The sequence below is a fragment of the Toxorhynchites rutilus genome, chromosome 1 (assembly GCF_029784135.1).
Source record: "Toxorhynchites rutilus septentrionalis strain SRP chromosome 1, ASM2978413v1, whole genome shotgun sequence".
Taxonomy (NCBI): domain Eukaryota; kingdom Metazoa; phylum Arthropoda; class Insecta; order Diptera; family Culicidae; genus Toxorhynchites; species Toxorhynchites rutilus.
Window position 1 is genome coordinate 135,387,653 of NC_073744.1, and position 21,812 is coordinate 135,409,464.

Below are 21,812 nucleotides of genomic sequence, written 5' to 3' on the forward strand. Positions count from 1 at the left end.
CAGTCAGCCGAAACTTTTCTCGTCCTCAGAGTTTTCCAGGAATTTGTCAAGTTGGGTGTGTTTTCAGTTGGGCGAACTCAACCAATAGCCAGTACATCTCCAGGCGATAATGTAATTATGGACCGATAACTCTCTTGACTAATTAATTGGTTATGATCTAATCTAAAATCTCATAACAGCCGATGAAGGCAAACGTCCGGGAAAAGTATTCATTTACACGTTGAAAGGTATTTTGTTTTTGCAGTCGTATGGATTTTCGAAATAAGATATGTTTAAACTCAAATATAAATCATTGAAGTTTTATTCTGAGAATCGAACGTATCGATTTCTTTCAATTAGAATCAGAACTTCGCTCATTCGATGTAGGATTTCGAGATTACATTCCATGTCGATAGAAACCGGGCCACAACATTTAAACAAAGTTGGCAAACAGATTGCGTTATAACTATATATAGATGAAGATTGGAAGTCACGATTCCACTTTCGTTGTAACATTTAACTTTACATGCAGTGTTTTTTTTCGCGTGAACAACAGATTTATGAACTGAAACACGTTTCTAAGGACTGTTTCGAATACATCAATTCTAACAAGAATTACTTCTACGAAAAAAGTTCATTTGTTTTGGGATCTCCATTTTGGCTCCTGCAACCATACCAAACATATCAACCAGCATATCCGGCATATTCCTCCGTTGATTGCTGCACTCCCGAGGGAGAGTATTAAGAATACCGTTCATTATCACAACCATTCACAGTCTTGGGTTGATTAGCCGAGGATGAAGATTTTGACCACGTGATTCTGAAACGAAACGTTGCATCCTCGGGGTCTGTTTCTATTATCTGAAAAATGAGAAGGAAAAAAATAAAGCTTTGCACATTGATGACTGGATCATTGAGGATGCCCACTAACCTGCGTCACCTGTGCGATTCGATTCGAGCTGATCGAGTTGACTATTGAAACAGAGCTTGTCACGTGATCGGAGCCACTGCTAAACCCGATCCTCGGCTTCTAGAACCATGATCTCTGTGATGATTTATGCTGAGAGTTTATGACAATATTCGCATTAATGCCCCGATAACAGGACTTACCAGAGCGCTGTACGATGCTGCGTCCTGCGTAGGCCAAAGAATCGTTTCCCGAGTGATCCCCGTTGTTTCCACCGCTCACTTTGTTCGCATTGGTTCGCGATCCGGCTGACTTGGAATCCGCATCGAGCTGCTGTTCATCAGCAGTGCACCGGAAGCAGCAGCACAGGCAAGGGAATACACTGTCAATGGATGTAAAATGTTCGGCTTTTCAAAAAATGTTTGAAAAATGGTTTATTGTTAGTGAGTTGTTCTAATGAAAAACCATGTCAATGGAATGGCGAGCCAAAATATTTGTCGTCAAAATCTATCCTCTTAGTGACATTCATGCGAAGCTTCAGGATCTCAGCTTCTTCCGACCATCGCATTGCTCGTATGAATATAGCATTGGGATGAGATCTTGGTAGAGATTTTAATTATATTCGGTTTAGAAAATGTAATTTTAGCAGTTAATTCAGTCAAAATCCTTGTATACACTAATGGGTATTCCAGGATACATATGCTGATGGAGCGTACTCTGAATAAGTGATCAATGTCCGTTTAATTTCCATACAGAAGCTCATATATTGTCTACTCATAAATCGTCTAGTTCAAATATTTCCAGAGGTATGGAGTAAGAGGATCACCACATGAGTGTATCAGTGTCTGTCGCTGCAAGGTATAAAACCGGCAATTTTTTTTTTCTCATGACGAGTTACAAATCAATGTCTGGCAAAACCGGAGACAAACTGTTGTCAACAATAAAACGATCAACCGAAAAGTTATTCCCTGTAGACTAAGATAACACTTACTGATGCACTCGAAATTAAATAAAAAAAGTAAAAAAAAACTTTTTTAATTTAAACAGTTTAATGCACTAAAAGCTAGAAAATAATTAGGCAAGTAGCAGTTAGTAGTTTTCACATCCCTTCCTTCATTAATCTAGGGCAATGATGAGACTGGCATATCGTGGGCATATGATGAATCAACTAACTGTGGATAATGGAAATCCGATGTGCCCCCCGATTTTATTTAAGTTTCATCATTGCCCTAGATTAATGAAGGAAGGGATGTGATAACTACTAACTGCTACTTGCCTAATTATTTTCTAGCTTTTAATACATCAAACCGTTTAACTTAAATATTTTTTTTTCTTTTTTATCTTCTAGTTTTAGTACATTACCTGTATGATTAGTTTACTTCTCTACAATAAAACCTTTCAAGTTATTCTTTATCTTTATTTCTAACTAGCTGACCCGACGAACTTCGTCCCGCCCAAAATAGGTTTTTTGAATTGAATACTTTCAAACATCCACGTTTTCTTACTAAGTGAACGTTAGTGAGTCCAATCACTGAACTCTCCATTGATTGATTACCCTTTGACCCTTTACAATTTCCTTTTACTATAAATTGTCTAGTACTTCTACAAAAAATTGTCCTTATAATATGAAATTATTTTCAGACACAATTCTCGTTCAAGATTCTTCAAGCATTTGGAAATAACATGTTTCTCCGTTGCATGGAATACATGCTTGATACAGAGAATATTACAAAATAAAGACAGCTCGAATCGGGCCATTCCTTCCTCGGGTTTAGAACACAACAACACATTTGGCGTTCCATTTTTGTTTATATAGATAGAAGATATAGGAAAGCATTATTCTGAAAATCCTTTTCCACTTTCGAACAAAAATCAATTTCGTTAGCGCCAACATCAAATGGACTAACAACGCTTAGCTAATTGTAGAACATATGGGAATCCAATTTTCCGAATTTTCAGATTTTTCTCTCCGCTATATTGATCTACGGGAAGAGACGAATACAACGAAATACAGATGACTCAAATTGAAGCATTCCTTCCTCTGGTTTTGTGCTTACCAACACATTTGGAAATGGATTTTCAGGCGAAATAACGCATTTCCATATGGAAATGCGTTATTTCGCCTGAAAATCCATTTCCACTTACGAACAAAGATCAATTTCGATAGCGCAAATATCGAATGGACTAACAACGCGTATTATGATGTAATTTCCGAACATATGGGAATTCAATTTTCCGACCTTCCTTCAGAGTTTTCCGAAAATTTTCTGGTTTTTCTCTCCACTATATTGATCTACAGGAAGAGACGAATACAACAAAATAAAGAAGGCTCAAATCGGACAATCCCTTCTTCGGGTTTTCCGCTTACCAACAGATTTTGCCTTACATTTTTATTTATATAGATATGATATGAAGATATGGAAATGCGTTATTTTGCTTGAAAATCCATTTCTACTTACGAACAAATATCAATTTCGATAGCGCAAATATCGAATGGACTAACAACGCTTATTATGATGTATTTTTTGAACATATGGGAATTCAATTTTCCGAATTTTCCGATTTTTCTCTCCACTATATTGATCTACGGGAAGAGACGAATACAACAAAATACAGGAGGCTAAAATCGGACCATCCCTTTTCGGGTTTTCCGCTTACCAACAGATTTTGCCTTACATTTTTATTTATATAGATTTTCTTCGAAATATTTTGATGATGTACTTCTATTGGCAAAATCATTTTTTTATTCGATACCAATATTGAGGGGATTACAAAAAAAATATATATACACCTTTTTGAATTTATGTTGTTCATAATGTAGTGTGTTCTGAAAGTCAAGCCATTCAGCAATTTTTTAACGGCGGTCAAATTGGGTTTTTCAAGATAATGGAATACACAGTATTATAATAACAGCAAAGATAAAGGTGTGTTCCAAATTTCAGATCAATCGGTCAACAGGAAGGGGTTCAAATTTATATTAATGTGGTAAAGCGCTACAGACAAACATGTTACAAACATACAAACCTACAAACATACAAATTACAGGGCAAGCTAAATAAAACCGTTTAAAAAATACAGAAAATACAGCACGGATACTGTGTTTTTAATTCGTAATTATAAAATCTATTATCGGGGGCTAAAACCAAACCTTGCCATATATATTTGAGAGAATATTCCAAGTAAATGTTGGCCACGACTTCATTTTAGGTGATCCATTGGAGTGATAGGTGTACAGGTAAACTTCGATATAACGTACCCTCGTTATAACGTACCCTCGATATAACGTCACTCGATATAACGTACATTTTACCTCGATATAACGTACAAATGATCGAAGTCCAAAAAAAATATTTTTTAAATTTTTTTTTTTCTGAAAGAACAATAAATTATCTGTATTTTGATACTAAAGCTTGTGTTGTAACATTAATCAATCCCGAAATACTACTGTTTTGTGATTCCGGATTCTAAATGAATCAAACTTCAATCAACTGAACAAAGGAAAACATCATGAGAAAAGTTGGCTTCGTCTTCTTATTGATTTTATTCATCAACCATACTCAAACAGCAACACAATGAAGTAATATAAGCTACGTTTCAGAGTTCTTTATTATGCTTCGATATAACGTACATTTCGATACAACGTACAATTTTGAAAGCAAAATGTACGTTATATCGAAGTTACCCTGTATTAGGAAACCATTTTTAGTTACTTCTTCGGGCACATCAACTGGTATCGCACCGATAACACACAACATTTCTGTTCATGGGACCCCTTCTACATGCTGTTCTAGAATATTTAAACCATCCTATGACGATGAATACTGATCAAAAATAGGGAAATAAAAACCGAAAATGAAACATGTAATTTTTGCACCTTCGATTTGAGTGATTTAATTGCAAAATTGAATTCACTGATGGTTATATTTCGGTTTGTGAATTGACAGAGAAGAGATGTTAGGCACGTACGGAAAAGTAAATTCCTTCGTAAGTGGTAAATTTAAATTATTGAAATAATTGCACTGATGGGGTTGAAATGGACAGTCACATCCATAATCACATCCAATGCATAATGGAAAGTGAAGGGAATAATATTGAACTTTTTTTATATTGCTTTCTCGTTTTGTTCTATTTCATAACAGGGCGCACAAACACTGAGAGAGAGCGAAATTATTCCTCTCGCGAGCGATAAACTTCTATGCTTCGTATATTATTGACCTGTCCATATTCCCCCACTACATCGATAAAAATGTTCTACTTTTCGGCTTGTTTTAATTTCAGTAAAAAACATGCAAAAACAAATTTTTATAAAACGTTTGGCAAATTATTTCGAAAACCAGTATATTGAACTGTAAGAAACTGCTTTTAAGTTTTGGAAAACATGAGTTGGAAACTATTGAAGTTTTCTTTAACATGTCCGTCTTACCCCCATTTGCCCTACATCGTTTCGTGCAAGGCGCTTAGAAGTATATCCCAAGGTGGATCAATATGTCAAAACCTCGATTAAGATCAGCATGTCTCTTTAACGCTCCAGCTAAATAATTCCCCTTCTGCTTTCTTCTGCACTGTTTTTTACACACCGCTCCCATAACCTTCTTAGTGGCAAAACGGCCTTACCTAGGCCCTTAGTTGGTTTCGCGTACTGCGTGGCATGTGGTGCCGTCTTGTTAAAACCAAGGCGCTTAGAAAGTCCTAAGGTGGGGTAATATGTCAAAACCACTTTGCAGCCATCTTGAAAGAATACTGTGTTTTGCTTGCGTATGGTTTGTGAACTCTATCCAATACAATATTTCACGTTGCGAATGTTTCGTCTTCTCTATACGCAAAACGTGTATCTTAGAATATAATACTAGTATCTGCTGAATATCAGTGAAATTATTGAGCAAATGCAGATATCCAGATGCGTGTGAGGAGCCTCTTGCTTTCACGCTCCAGGTAAACAATGCCACTCCCGCTTTCTTCCACACTGTTTTCATATTTAGCTCGTGCATTATTGGCGATAAAAAGTTGGAAATCATTACACGATAGCGCTAACCTTGGCACATGGCACGAACCACGTACAACCAGTCAAAAACAGTGCGCTGAAAAACCAAAAAGAAAAATAATGATCCATCATTTCGGCTTGGAAAGATGTAGACCATAATTTCATGGGAATTGACATATCGATCCATGGTCCAGCAATTCCAGCTTCAATTTGATTTATCCATTTCAGACCTATCGATATGAAACATGAGTGATCCTGGACGATTTTTATGACCACTTACACTGCGATTGAGTTCAATTATTGTGAAGGTTATAATGAAGTTTGCTGTAATTTCCATCCAGTAATCATTCATTCTCACTACAGTGCTCAGTTTAAATTATTTTAAGGTCTATGAATGTCCCTTCAAATCTCGCCCTTGAAAACGTTTTGTACGTTGAAGCCAAAAAGCACTTTTTTTTTGTTTCATGTGAAAACCGTAAAAGAAGGTCACGCTGGTCATTGCTCTTATTTGAGAAGGATGTCAGACGCTGTAGGTCAGTCTTCAGAAAACAAACGCAGCGCTGCGCTTGAGTTTAATTTTCATCAGCGCGCTTTCAAACAAAAATTTGTATTCTCTCTTGGTGCGAAGAGCACAAAATTCATAAGCACGACAGCGCTAAATGTACCCGGCGCAGATCTCAGATACTAAACATTTCTTTTCACTTGTGTGATGTGCGTCTCATTCTAAACATTCTAAACATTCTAAACATTCATTCTAAACACACACATACACAACAAATTCTTGCGTCCGCGTTGTCTTCGTTCGTTATAAGCAAAGCTCAAAAACAATAGCGTGCCCCCATTTGAACCGTATACGCTTGTGTGAAGAAAAATATTTCAACAGAGAGAGCAGTCCAGATTTAAGCGCGTAGTATAGAAATACGGCGCAAGCACGGTGCAAATTTCAGCGTAAAACTCAGCTTAAAACTGCGTTGACGACCAAACATTTCATCTATGTTTCGGAGCGTGCTCATTCGCCAGAGCGCATGTGTGCGCAAGTAGTGGGAGCTAAATCTTGTTGCGCATCAGTACCAAGTTGCATTCTGAAGACTGCTGTAGGTTATTATTTTTTTCCCGAGCTGGTTTTTGTGCAGTTTTAGGCCACCTCACTAACGAAGTACACGTTATTTTGGGTCTCACCATTAGCAAGTCTATCCAGTGAATCATTCACGGATATGATCCCCACCTTACCCCCAATATACGGCTACAAGGGGCTTTAGAGATTGTATACTTCAGATGGACACTTCATACTTCAGATGGAGAATGTAGATTTTGGTTTAACATGACGTAGCATTATCCATCCAAGCTAGCCATTCGAGGGGGTATAGTTTGAGTGTTACCCATTACTAAAATAATTATGTCACCAGCAAGTTCAATGACTTCATATCCTAAACTACTCTGGTTATTAAGACGATCGTCGACAACAGTAACTGATGAGTAAGTGTGATGCAAAAGTACACAAGCGCTCTCCACCTGACGGCATGTAAAACGGACGCTTTGTATCATTGCATCCAGTCCCACCACGGATTTGAAATTGCGAACAAAATCGCAAATCGTCCACTGCTTTTACGCTTTGATTGTCATTGAACAGGGCTTAAGTTGCAATATTTCCTCCCTCTCCTCAGAGTTCGTTAGCAGTGTTTACTCTCTGCGTATGCATTTATATTGTGCTTCAGTTACTTCCATTTTATGTAAAACAGATTTAAAAATGTAGAAATATCATCCCTCTCTGCACCTTCCTATCCCTTGACCAATTTTCTTTTTTAACATTTATCGCTCGATCAATCCAAAGTGTATTTACACCGGATCGATCTTTCTTTTTCTCACACACTTAGCTCAATGTTATTTTTCTCCTGTTTACACTTCTGTATTTGGTACGTTTAGTGCGCTGTGCGTGTAGTGGAAATGTACTATTTTTCTGTCGAGTTTCATCTGTCTCGTAAACTTCTGCGACAGCGAGGCGGGTTGTAATTTGGTCTTCTCATTTCGTCCAATAAGTACAAGTTTTACCCAAATAAAACCGTTGTTTCTAGAAGTTCTAGTACAATAGATCTTCAAATCTTGCTTCACAGTAATGGTCGAGTGGAATGTTGACCCGTCAGAATTTCTCAGCCCCGTGGCGACTTCTATCGCGAAAATATTCATTCGGGATCTATGGTGAAGCATCCATTCCTGGGATGTGCCCTTAGAAGATGTAATCCAACAAAGTTGACTGCAGTTTCGATCTCAACTCACCGTAGTCGCAACGATTACCTTTGGGTTCTTCCGATTGTCAATCTGATTCACCCAGTTTCATGGGTTTTGAGACGGAAATGGTCCCACGGGGTGTAGGCAGGGTTGCCAACATTTTTTCTTCAAAACACTGGAAGATTGCTCTGAACAAACTGGAACAAAATGAATCCTGTGAAATCGTTTCATTTTAAGAAGTTCGGCTTTGATGTACCTAAAATCATTTTTTTACTTATTCCAGTGCTTGAGAAATAGAATTTTCTTCGAAGCGTATGTAGTTCATAAAATAGCGAAATAAACCATTAATTAACCATTCGAGCAGATCAAAATAACGTTTTCCACCGCTTAAACATTACTGTGAAAAAATATTTGAGGATCTTTTTTTCTAGAACTTCAATATTTTTTTTTGAAGAATCTCGTATTTATTGCTCGATTGTGATTAATTGACGTGCATGAAACAATGATACGATATTTGAGGATATTTTCTTCTAGAAACTCTAGAAAATACTTGAAAAATCTCCATCTTGGGAGATTTTAGAGTGTCAATAAATTAATACTTTGAGTGTTTTGAGGCAACCCTAAATCATGTCCGATTGAGCTGAAATTTTGCACAGGTCATTTTTTGGGCCAATAAACAAAGTGTACATGGTCGGTTCTTAAAATAAAAGTTCTTAAAAAAAAAATTTTTTCCCATACATCCAATGCCACCCTAGGATATACGCTATGAATAACATCGGATATCGCCGGGATGATTGATTTTAGAGGAGTTCTCTCGGTTACCTTCTCAGGTTTCCCACAGTTAGCTTTCCATCGTTGCAATCGGATTTCGAAAGATGCGTTAAATAATAGAATATATAGCCGGTCCAATTCATTGTACAGGTTTTCAGGGTACAAGGATTCAATAATCTTTCCCGCATGTTGTGGCACATAAGATTTTCGGATTTTCATTTCGTCGAATGGTCGATAGATGTAAACGGATGCAAACGGAAGGAAAACTACTTGTTTTCCATATTCATATCAATTAAAGTCGATGGAGCACATTGACTCTACGATTTTCTGAGCTTTTGAATGCTTTGGAGGACCTATAACGTCTTTATATACACTCAAAGCCAGCATAGCACGCGGGCTCTATGAAACATTTTGGGTGGTATTTCTTGTTATGAACATTGCACCAGTCGTGGTTGAAATGATATATCAATTGGTCTGAACTTCAAAATGTTTTGGAGGACATATAACATATAATCTACAAGATCTTTCAGATCAAACGCCCACGCAATAGAAAAAAACCAATAGCTCCTAATCAAATTTTTTTTTCGCTCCCCGTCGATGGTAACACTGCATTCCCCACTTCGGGACGATAATATTCGGCTACTCGTTCAGTCTGATCGGATGGTTTTTAGTGTCAAGATGTACAAATTACAAGAACGTGTATTTTTAGTGAAATAGTATTACTTGAGCAACCGAAGCCTTAATTGTCCTTTTATGGCAAGAATTTCAACATTTCTCGTCGTCGATTACTTTCTCTGGGGGTACGTGAAGGACCGTTGCTCTGTTACTAATAGCGAATTCGTTTTTGTTCAGTTTCAACCCCAGTGCCGCACTAACTGCTGTCAAAACGTTTTTTTATTCACTCAGTTGCGCACTCAGTGTCGCACTAGTTCGCCCCGAAAGCTGCTAGTTTCGCACTGAGATGCTTCACGGGTTGGCACTCGGGTTCACCAATACAACTATACTGAACTGTCAAGTTCCGAGTATTGTTTTGGAAAATCTAGAAATGAAGACTATGAAAATGGAAAAGCTACTGCTCTTGCTGTTGTATTATTGGAATCGTAATCCAATTCGGATTCTGATTTTGAAGAGTATAGTCGTGTAGACGGCATTAAGCTCCGTGTGCTTTCATTGGGAGGCGAAAATTATTATGGATATTCAGGAGGAATAAACATGCTCTCAAAATAAAAATTATGAATGAAAATTTACTTTAACGTATCGAATATTTATTTTATGTGATGAAATAAGAGGGTTTTTTTTCCGATATCGCAGAAACATTGAACGAAAACTGTGTCTAACGATGATTTTATATTATAATAGTAATTATTTGTGGAACAAACAGGAAATGCTACGACAAATGGTTAAGTGAGTGTTAGGACTACATGTGTTAGGTAATCAAACAATATGAAGTAAAAAATGTCATTCAAACTTTTATATTTTTACACTGCACTTGGCCCTTCTTATCTGATAGAGAATTATTTACCTCAGAAGCACTAATATCGCCACCAGACGTCGACACTGTACATTTGTCGTCACAAATATAAACAAATCAGACTATATAACGCACACCAACAAACCACCGCATTCGTGAAACTGAAAACGTTTTTTTATTACAGAGTCAGTGTGGCACTGACTCAGTTTTAAAAACGAATTCGCTATAAGTTACAACATTTGGAGGAACTCAAAGAAGAAATAACTCGGATTTTCAACAGCATCGAGATTGTTATGTTAGAGTTGTGCATGAAGAATTTTGTTTACCGTTTAAAACGCGTTATCGAAAAAGGAGTGGTCACATCGAAAATGTCATTTTCCTTTTTTTTTTAAATAAACATCGGTTCACTTTTGTAGAATTTATTAAAATTTGTTGCGTGAACGTTTAATTTGAAAGACCCTGTATCTATATTAGGATGCCAATGAAAATGGTCATCTAATATAACAAATGAAACACAAATTGCTGCATAATTCGAGAACTAATCAAGAAAATGGAGCCAAATTTGGCATGTGAAGGTTTTAGAGGCAAGAAACGTTTTAATGGTAAGTAGACACTTCTCCCCCTCTCTAAAGGGGGGCTGCCATACAAATGAAACACAAATTTCGGCATAACTCGAAAACCAATCAAGCAAATGGAGCCAAATTTAGCATATTAAGGTTTTAGGGGGCAAGAAACGTTTCAATGGTAAATAGACACTTCTCCCCTCTCTCTAAGGGGGGTTGTCATAGAAATGAAACACAAATTTCTGCATAACTCGAAAACCAATCAAGCAAATGGAGCCAAATTTGGCATGTGAAGGTTTTAGAGTAAACTGACCAGAAGTCCCGCATTCCAACAAAATGTCCCGCGAACCGTCCCGCATTTGGTAAAAGAAATGAAAATGTCCCGCTATATCAATATATTTCAATATCACAATTTGGTCATGTTGATTTTCTTAAATGGATGAACCTCAAAAAAAAACTATTTTTTGGCAGACTGTTCAAGAGCGCTTCTAATGCATCCAAAGATTAATACGTTGAGCTGGTATCATCGCACCGACATTGGGCTTTTTGTTTAGAGAGTGTCAACTGGAAGCGACAGCAACAAATTTGGAAAATGATTTTTATAGAAGTCCCCTATTGATCCGTAGGGACCAACGTGAGTCAGACGAAAAGTTCATCTTTTGTCCCCTAGCTCGGTCAGGGCTTAGCGTTTTAAATAAGCCGGAAGAACTAGTGTATACTCGACAGGAAGTGGCAGAGAGGTTTGATGAAGTATCGTAAATGAAGCGCTGGGCGGTCTTACGGAAGTTGGCCGGAACCTGAAACATGGCCGATGAAAAGATGTATATCGGCGTGTTATTTTACCTTGTCGTGACTTTGGTGGTCGTCTGTCTCTCTATTTTCGCCATTCGCCCAAAAGTTTTCTATCGGGCGAAGCTGGGGAATGTTGGGTAGGTTGGTGGTCTTCGCGACACTATTTATCTCCAGCCAATCCATCCTCCAGTGATCTTTTGGCATAATGGGCTGATCCCAGGTTCGGCATAAAGCCCACATCACTTTCCCAACTCCGGCAAGTACTTCGTACTATATATCTTCCAGTTCACCATATGACTCGAAAGAAGAGCAGCTTAGACATTCCCTTCACGTCTGTCAGAGAAGGACCTTCTTCGAGAGCTTGATGTGAATGATAAAGGGTGTGTCACATCAAATTGCATCACGGAAAAAAACTCTGTAGAAATTCGCCCAGTAGACCGATCCTTTTGAAAATTTTAGACAGTAAAATAAAAACTATTAAACAACTTTTGGCATTTTCTTTTTATTCATACTTCGAGCCCAAGCCCGTATGCTCGCACCTTCCTCTTTACCCCGTCCATAAGGTTCTGTACAACGTCAGGTTGTAGTTTTTTTTTAACAGAAATTCATTTTCTCTTGAAGTCCGCCTCCGATTTGACAACTTTTGGGTTCTTCCGGAGGGCCTGCTTCATAATCGCCCAATATTTCTCTATTGGGCGAAGCTCCGGCGCGATGGGCGGGTTCATTTTCTTTGGCACGAAGGTGACCCTGTTGGCTTCGTACCACTCCAACACGTCCTTTGAATAGTGGCACGAAGCGAGATCCGGCCAGAAGATGGTCGGGCCCTCGTGCTGCTTCAATAGTGGTAGTAAGCGCTTCTGTAGGCACTCCTTAAGGTAAACCTGCCCGTTTACCGTGCCGGTCATCACGAAGAGGGCGCTCCGCTTTCCGCAAGAGCAGATCGCTTGCCACACCATATACTTTTTGGCAAACTTGGATAGTTGCTGCTTGCGAATCTCCTCCGGAACGCTGAATTTGTCCTCTGCGGAGAAGAACAACAGGCCCGGCAGCTGACGAAAGTCCGCTTTGACGTAGGTTTCGTCGTCCATTACCAGGCAATGCGGCTTCGTCAGCATTTCGTTGTACAGTTTCCGGGCTCGCGTCTTCCCCACCATGTTTTGCCTTTCGTCGCGGTTAGGAGCCTTCTGAACCTTGTATGTACGCAGGTCCTGCTTGGTCCGCTGGACGAATGAACTTGACAAATTCAGCTTATTGGCGACATCCCGGACCGAACTTCTCGGATCACGTCTAAACTGCTTAACTACGCGCTTGTGATCTTTTTCACAGACGGAGCATCCATTTTTGCCGTTCTTCACCTTCCGGTCGATGGTTAGGTTCTCGGAAGTATCGTTTTAGTACTCTGCTGACCGCGGATTGGACGATTCCCAGCATCTTACCGATGTCCCGATGTGACAACTCCGGATTCTCGAAATGAGTGTACAGGATTAATTCACGACGCTCTTTTTCGTTCGACGACATTTTTCCAAATTTACGAAAAATTGACAGTGAAGCATGGCCAACGTGAGCTATACACTCTTATCTGATTATAAGCGAAAGCTGAAGATATAATTCCTAAAAATTAAATTTCTACAGCGTTTTTTCCGTGATGCAATTTGATGTGACACACCCTTTATATTCGACGTCATCGCTTACCTGGGGAACGTAAAGTATCCGGTCCCCTGTCATTCGTTGAATTCTAGCATCAAGTACGTATCGTCTTTCATTATGAGTACGAAAAGAAGTTTTTAACTTCTTTCGCCGGAAAGAAGTTTTTCACCAGCACCTCAAGCTACTCCTTCTGGGTGATTGCCTGGTGCTCAGATACGGCCGGTCTCGTCTGACGCTTCCGCATAAAAATGTCCATTTTGGCCAGATTCTTCTCCACCGTTTGGCCGGTTACTTCTATCTCGCGGCTTAAGGAGCGGCGAAGAGATGATATTGTACATACCAGATCGGCTATATCTGGTGGACACAAAGTACCTCAGGATGTCCAACTCCTTCGCTGTGGGGTGGAGTTTGCAGTATGGAAAAATCATCAAGTTGCTTGACAGTGCTGCTGCTGCGAATCAACAGCCTTGAATCATTTTTATTGTAGACTTAATAAACGTAAGATTTAAAGAAAATTTGTTCCTATAAATTATCTTTCATCGCCATCCGAAATTAGTCCATTTTTTTGAATGCATATGTGAACACTAAGATCGATGAAAAATGAATTGGAATTTTTGAGCATTCCAATCGGTAATTTGAAGAAAATTGTAGAATTTGAATCGTGCTTGTCAGGCGTAAAAGCTCTGATTGAGCGAGTGATTTTCGGGCTTAAACAAATTCTAAACCACCTAAAAATCACAACTGAGTGCCGTTACTCAGAAAGAAATAATACAGATCAGTTTAGACTCACTAAACTATGGTTTTTGTTCGCAAAACGTATATACATAACGTTTTGTTTTTTGTGTCCCGCGTTAGACCTCAGACCATCTGGTCACTTTATTTTAGAGACAAGAAGCGTTTCTATGGTGGTTAAACACTCCTCCCCCCTCTCTCGAAGGGGGGGTGCGGGGGTGGAGGGTCTGCCATACAAATGAAACACAAATTTCTGCATAACTCGAAAACCAATCAAGCAAATGGAGCCAAATTTGGCATCTGATGGTTTCAGGGGGCAAAAAACGTTTCCATGGTAAATAGACACTCGAACCCCTCTTTTAGAGGCCTTGGTCTGCCATTCAAATGAAACACAAATTTCTGCATAATGTAATTTCAAAGGGTCGATTAGAAGATCAATCAATGAACAATTCTGCGATTGGACCCATGATCGTGCGCTTAATACTAAAACATGAATGTACATGAAATAGCGTACATTCATGATTAAAGACAACAAACGGAGCTCAAAACAAGAAATTTCAATAACTCTGTCATAGTCATTGAATCTTTTCATCAAATGTCACCATCTATCATTTCCTGAACGACACTGGGTCAGCTACCTATACTCTGTATAGCCAGCATCAGTTGAATAAAATCACCTATCAAAGAGCATACTTTTTACGCAAATAAAGCATGGTAACATACGTTTTTCAGACACTCTGTCTTATAAATCTTTGAATTCATGGTATGATTCATAATATTTCCTTCCAGATCAGTATTTTTTTTCAATTGTTTGAAAAAGCATGTATGTACAGTGACTCAAATCCGTAATCGTACTCCACCATGCAGATCTCTTTTCCCTTCTTTTGAAAGTCGAAAACAAGCATTCGGAATATTCTATTTAGATAAAGTTATAGTGTCATATGAGAGTTAAAAGGTTTGCTATCTGTTTTCAAAATAATGGTTTTTATTTCTCTAAAAATGGCGAATGTATGTGCTAATGTATGAAAATTGATTCAAACTCATAATCGTACGCTGGTTGAAATCTCTACTCGATTACGAAGGCGTTGGCCAATTTCTTAATTCCATCATTATTATGATATCCCTTGTTCATTGCAACTATCTTTAGCTGTCTTTAGATTTATCTACGAGTTTTTTGGTGTATTCGGAAGATATATTTATCATTTTTTTCATTAAGTGGTTTTTAAAATCGTTATTTTTAGAAATTTAATGGTTTCTAAATGTACTATACAGATAACTTCCTTGGTTTTTTTTTTACTGGGATTGATGTCGGAAGATTGTGGAGGAATAACAATAACTTTTGAGTAATTGTAATGTAACCGTGTGCGAGCTTTATATTTCTTGAACTCTGGGTCATTGTCCTGACAAAACTTGAATCCTCAATTCCATCTCATTTTGTTCACACTTTGCTACATGTTACACCTTTATGATGTTCAAGTAAACATTCTGATCCATTACACCATCGATAAAAACCAAATTGAGCAAACAAAAAGTTTGTAATGTGCCTAGGAAGGGCAGCTTGAATGCCCGAGCACAGAGAGACAAACCGTTTCTGGATCGGAATCGACTCCTCTATTAGCAGGTTTTGAACTCTGAAAGACGGTCATTTCATAGAAAATAACTCTTGGTCTGTTTCTTCATTAGTAAATTTTAATTAATTTATATTCACAATGTAAATTTTACCAAAACAAGTTCCGTTTTCCCAACATTCCTCCTCAAATGGTTGTTTTTAAACGAACGCTCTTGCTTCGCGGTTTTAATTTAACTCTCGCCTAGATGTAGACTGCCATAATAGATGATGCACCGGAATTTTACCGCACGTGATTTGCCGCGGGGCGAAAAACTCTTCAGTTTTAATTTTACTTTTACTCTTTGCGCGCCCCAGCTCGGAATTGTTTATGGCGGACATGGTTAGTGTTTCGCCCATTCGCGGTACAGCATTGGAAACTGGAACTCTTAGTATCTGCATGGAAGGGAAATGATCTGATACGAAAGCAGTAGAATGTTTATTGGCATCAATTTACAAATCATAAACTACGCAAAAGTTCTACTCCTCCAGAAGCAGTTAGCATCAAGTGGATTTTCAGCAGAAAAATAATTGTTTGAATAATCAGGATTTATAGCGAAAGTTATCGCTGATGTGAAAAAAGTGTGAAAAAAATTGCATAAGCTAGAGATAAGTTTTCATTCGCACTTGGAATAAAAAGTTCCGCTAATGGGACTTGCTGTACATTATGCTGTCGACAATGAAAATTTCCTGGCTACAGGAAGCTGCTTTCTGCGCTTCAAATAACTTACCGATGCTGGTAGCAACCGAATATGTTGAGGAAGGCCTGTCGGAAGCGTCGATTCATGAAACAGTAGGTAATCGGATTGCAGCACGAGCTAATGTATGCCATCAGCTGCACCAGCGAGACTCCATTGCTGCTGATATATTTGTACACGAGGCTGGGTGAATAGAGGTAAATCTGTGAAAGAAGAGTATAAAACAATATTTTTACTAGCGTTTTTCTGTACCAGACCCCCCAGAGACCACCCCGAATACTGGGTATAATTTATCCTGTGCATTCCTTGTTTGGTTTCCCACCCGAAAGTAATGAAAAACAGGGTTTGAATGAAAGCCTGGGTAAAGCCCAGAATAGAAATGTATGTCTCCTTTCGTAGGCAGTATCCCAGCTTAATTAATGTATGACCTAGAGAATTGATGGTGTTACCCTTTGGGTGCTGTGCTATCCTGCAGCAGCTATAAATACTGCTTCAATGCTTATCTTCGTTAGGGATCGAAAGGAAGATTCACAACAAAGGTTGTTTTGATTTTCGCTTCTATCCTAACGAATGGTTCTCATAACGTGTAATTTATCAACCGAATTCAATACGCTCTTTGTCCGAACACGCTATCGTCTGCGGAGTTAAATTTAATCAAGAAGCAAACTCGTGTGTAGAGTCGGTTGAACATTGTATTTATCACCAGCAACGTATAGTATTGGAAAAAAAATTCGCAACTAATAATCTTATCTTAAAATTGACAATAAACAGTCATAGTTTAATGAATGGTTTATTTCGACAAGTAAGCACTTTTTCGGTGTATTGTCATAGAAAAAACGATTGCACACGCATATGGTTCAAATCTAGACTCTTTAACCGTTGACTGCAATGTTCTGTTTCAATTTTGAAACACTAGAGGTCAGTTTTAAATGTTTTTGTCAGTACTGTAGATCTACAGTATACCAACGGAAACAAGGCGGTAATAGAAACCAAGTATCTGCGATGAGCACGTTACGGTTTCTCATAACTCTGAAGGAGGACTCGCAACGCAATATCAAAAAGACTTGTAAAAGATAAAACCAAGGCGCCTAGAAGTATATACTAAGGTGGGCCAACTTGCTAAAACCACTCTTCAGCCATCTTGGAAGTCTACTGTGTTTTGTTTGTAAACAAAACACAATACGCTATTGCCGAAGCTCGCTCGTGATCAGTCTGTCTCTTTCACGCTACAAGCAAATAATTCCTCTTCTACTTTCTTCCGTGCTGTTTTCATATACCGCTCCCCTAACCAAGTTAGTGACGAAACGGCCTCACCTAGTACCATAGACCCGTCTTGGATAAAACCAATGAATATAGAAGAAACTGTATATGCTACCACTCCCAAGCAGGGTTGCCAACTATAATTTTAAAAAATCAGGGAGAATGAAAATAAAAATCAGGATAAATCAGGATAGCTCATATTGGGTTGTCCGAAAAGTCAATGTCGATTTTTGGGTAAACAAAAACATCATTTTCAATCAGAGCATTATATTTCAATTTTATATCCATAGTTCTGTTTCACATTCTTTCGCCATCTTTCACACAGCTTAAATATTCAATCCTCCCAAAATATGTTTGCTTTCACGTCGAAAACTGCTGCGAGCCATACATGTGCAAAAGCTATTGTTTCGCCTGAACATTTGATCGTTTATATTTTTTTTCGAAAAAACTACAGCATCATTACAGTCAAATTCAGAGAAATCAATATACAAATTTTTACTGAATTCATCGTCCATGCTTTGGAATGAATCTTTACTCAAATGAGTAAAGCAAATCAGCAGTGGAAGGCTCATTGATTTTTTCCTCTTTTTTATGATCTTTTTATATTGACTGTGGATTAAAAAATTTTCTTTTGAGTAACTTTACACTCTGAAACGTTTTCCTGCATTCATAACTCTGGGGATACATCTACACATCATACTCAATAAAGCAATGTTGCTCCTCAAACGTAATCTCGTTGTAATTTCATAAATTCGTCAGACAATGTGGTTTCTTGAAATTTTTAGGGGAGGTAGAGGGTAGATTTAAAAAAGTTAAGTACAGCTTTGCGTCTAGATAATTTAACTTAATGTAGGGGAAGACGGGTAAGACCGCCCCCTAAGGAAACCAATTTTCAGTTAAACGTCCTTCAGGGGTAAAACGGACCATGACGGGTAAGACGAAGCGATTCTATCTTCAAACAGTTTAGTCTAGTAGAAATAACAGGAACAGTGTTGCCTAAGGTACTAAATGTTTAGAGTTGTTCATAAACTACACACAAACATCTGGAAAGGCCATCCATATTTCACGTGCAGAGCTTTGAAAATATTCGTGAAAAAATTATCAAATATTCGGAATCTATGAGGACGATTATCTATGTGGGTCTAAAATCTCTCAAAATCTGTTCACTTCTTCTTCTTGAATGGCGTTAACGTTCCCTGTGGAACTTTTGCCGTCTCAACGTATGCATTAACTAGCGTCATTTATTAAGTTGAGATTTTCTAAGCCAAATAACACGCCTTGAATGTATTCCGAGGGGCAAGCTCTAGAATACGCGTGATCACAGTGCAAGTCGAAGGAAATTTCTTTGACGAAAAAATCCCCCGGCCAGAACGGGAATCGAACCCGAACACCCGGCATGATAATGTGAGACGCTAACCACTCGGCCACGGGTGCACAAAATCTGTTCACGTGAAGTCTGAATGACATTGAAGTAGGTATTTCTAGTTCCGATTCGATATGTTGTTCTGTTTAGCCAGCTCGAATGCCAGTTCATTGACATCTCGCATTGTGATGGCGTAGAATCGATTCTCCAGCTGCAGCAAATGCTCTACCAGTTCTTGTTCCTGAGTAGTGGTAAAAACTAGATCAAAAGATCCGAGCTTCATTGTCGGTCATTTATTGCCATTGCCAATATAGATTTGTTGGTGATTCTAGGAATTCCAAAACTGACTGATGCTGTCTTGATGGGCATGCCGTTATCCACTCACGAATTAGCCATATTCAGCTTAACCAACGTCCATTGCATCCGCGACGACTTCCTTATGAACTTTCGAGGCATTTGTGTGTAAAGAGACGAGCAAAAATATGGTAATTTATTTGATATGAAAATCATTCAATATCGCGACGTGCGGCGCGTTTACCCCGTCGAAAATGGTCCGTCTTCCCCCCAAAGCACTTTTTGCATTATTTTGTACTTTACACGCATTTTATATTACACTAGCTAACCCGGCAAACTTCGTCCCGCCAATTTACTTGATTAATTCTCGAGTAATGAAGAAATTTGTGTTTTATTTGTATGGCAGCCACCCCTAAGAGAGGGGGGAGGGGTATCTAACCACCATAGAAACATTCATTGCACCCTAAAGTTTCCATATGCCTAATTTGGTTTAATTTGCTTGATTAATTCTCGGGTAATGCAAAAATTTGTGTTTCATTTGTACGGCAGCCCCCTCTAAGAGAGGGGGAAGGAGTATCTTAGCACCATAGAAACATTTATTGCATCCTAAAACCTCCACATGCCAAATTAGGTTTCATTTGCTTGATTAATTCTCGAGTAATGCAGAAATTTGTGTTTCATTTGTATGGCAGCCCCCCCTTTGAGTGGGGGAAGGACTGTCTAACCATCATAGAAACATTTATTGCACCCTAAAACTTTCACATGCCAACTTTGGTTTCGTTTGATTGATTAATTTCCGAGTAATGCAAAAAATTGTGTTTCATTTGTATGGCAGCCCCCTCTAAGAGAGGGGGAAGGAGTATCTTATCACCATAGAAACATTTATTGCATCCTAAAACCTCCACATGCCAAATTAGGTTTCATTTGCTTGATTAATTCTCGAGTAATGCAGAAATTTGTGTTTCATTTGTATGGCAGCCCCCCCTTTGAGTGGGGGAAGGACTGTCTAACCATCATAGAAACATTTATTGCACCCTAAAACTTTCACATGCCAACTTTGGTTTCGTTTGCTTGGTTAATTTCCGAGTAATGCAGAAATTTGTGTTTCATTTGTATGGCAGCCCCCCCCCCCCTTAGAGAGGGGGGAGGGGTCTCAAAATATCACGAAAACCTTCCCCGGCCCCAAAAACCCCTACATACCAATTTTCATGTCGATCGGTTCAGTAGTTTCCGAGTCTATAAGAATCAGACAGACAGACAGACATCACTCCATTTTTATATACATAGATTTTACATACCTTTTCACGAAGGCAGAACCGGAACAATCTACCGAAGGATTGGAATACTGGCAGCTAACGGAATATACAGTTTTTGCTGGAGAAATCATTATTTTGATTATCTTAAAAATTAGATCGCTTTAATCGCAATGGACGAAAACTTTGTGTTGTTTACAATTTTGATATTTCGCGCACTCAAGTGTTGCAAGGTGTTGATGACAAAAATATGCTATCAATGCTTCTTGCGTAGCATATTTGACAAAATACTGAGGATTTCGTATAAAACTAAAAGTGGTCGATTTTACCCCGCCGGGCGGTCTTACCCCCTAAGATATATTGAAGTGCAAACCGCAGAACTATCTAACAGAAAACTTTGACATGGAAACCGGTATATTTATTGCGAATAATATAAACAGTACAAAAATCAGGTTCATTTCAGAAAAATCAGGATAAGCTGAGTGGTCGTCAGGATATCAGGGAGCTTGCTTAAAAGTCTGGGAAATCCTGAAAAATCAGGAATGTTGGTCTCTGCTCCCAAGTATCTGGAAAACACCTCTGAGATTTTTTGATAGTTTGTTCTTTTAACTGTTCTATAATGTCAAATCGTCATAGAACACTATTCTTATTATGCTATTATTCATTCGCCCCATTTTCAGCTTCGTTCATAAATGGTTCCTTTTCCCCTCAAAAATACCAAAAGCGGTTAAGCAGTACCAAAACAATAACAACAGGAACACTTCACAATGAAATTCGTTCAGAGTTAATTAATCAAAAGTTGATTAAAAAGTCATAGGAGGGTTGTGTCCGAAACACGACCGCATAGTTGACGTAGGATTCCGTTAGGCTATCTGTTGATTTTGGATATGTTTGAAGAGTTACATCGTTGAACTCTTTGATAATGATTTGGTGGCTCTGAAAAGATCCGTTTTGTTTGGTTGTTGCGTATTGTTTGTTCACTCCACCAGTGTTTACCGATTAATGATGACAGAAGGTTGATAAATAGTCGTTAAATGGTGTGTATCATATTAAAGATACTGAAGCGGAACGAGATATGATGAAAACCGCCCTCTGTGATCCTAGACGAGAAGCCTCCTGTGATATGTATGGATGAAATAAAGAAAAAAAACTCACCAATGTAATATAAGATAATTACCAATTTTTCTAATCAGTAAAAACATGTTACTTTAATATTGAGAAAACATATTTGAAATGGAATAGGTAATTTTCTTTAATAATTTTTATTTT

At 38.3% G+C, this 21,812-nt stretch overlaps 1 protein-coding gene across 3 annotated transcripts in view; it reads right to left on the minus strand.

Moving 5' to 3' along the window:
- Positions 1-285: 285 nt before the first annotated feature.
- Positions 286-21,812, minus strand: part of LOC129762898 (trissin receptor-like) — a 311,968-nt gene continuing 290,441 nt past the window's right edge. Inside the window, exons 8-11 of one of the 3 annotated variants that reach the window (XM_055761499.1) lie at positions 16,407-16,576; positions 1,090-1,268; positions 911-1,009; positions 286-840 (exon numbers count right to left, since the gene is read on the minus strand). In XM_055761499.1, the coding sequence (XP_055617474.1) occupies positions 990-1,009; positions 1,090-1,268; positions 16,407-16,576 (369 nt within the window). In that variant the 3' untranslated portion in view covers positions 286-840; positions 911-989. Of the gene's footprint in view, positions 841-910; positions 1,025-1,089; positions 1,269-16,406; positions 16,577-21,812 lie in introns of those variants that run through there. The other 2 variants (XM_055761498.1, XM_055761500.1) reach the window with 2 other exon arrangements.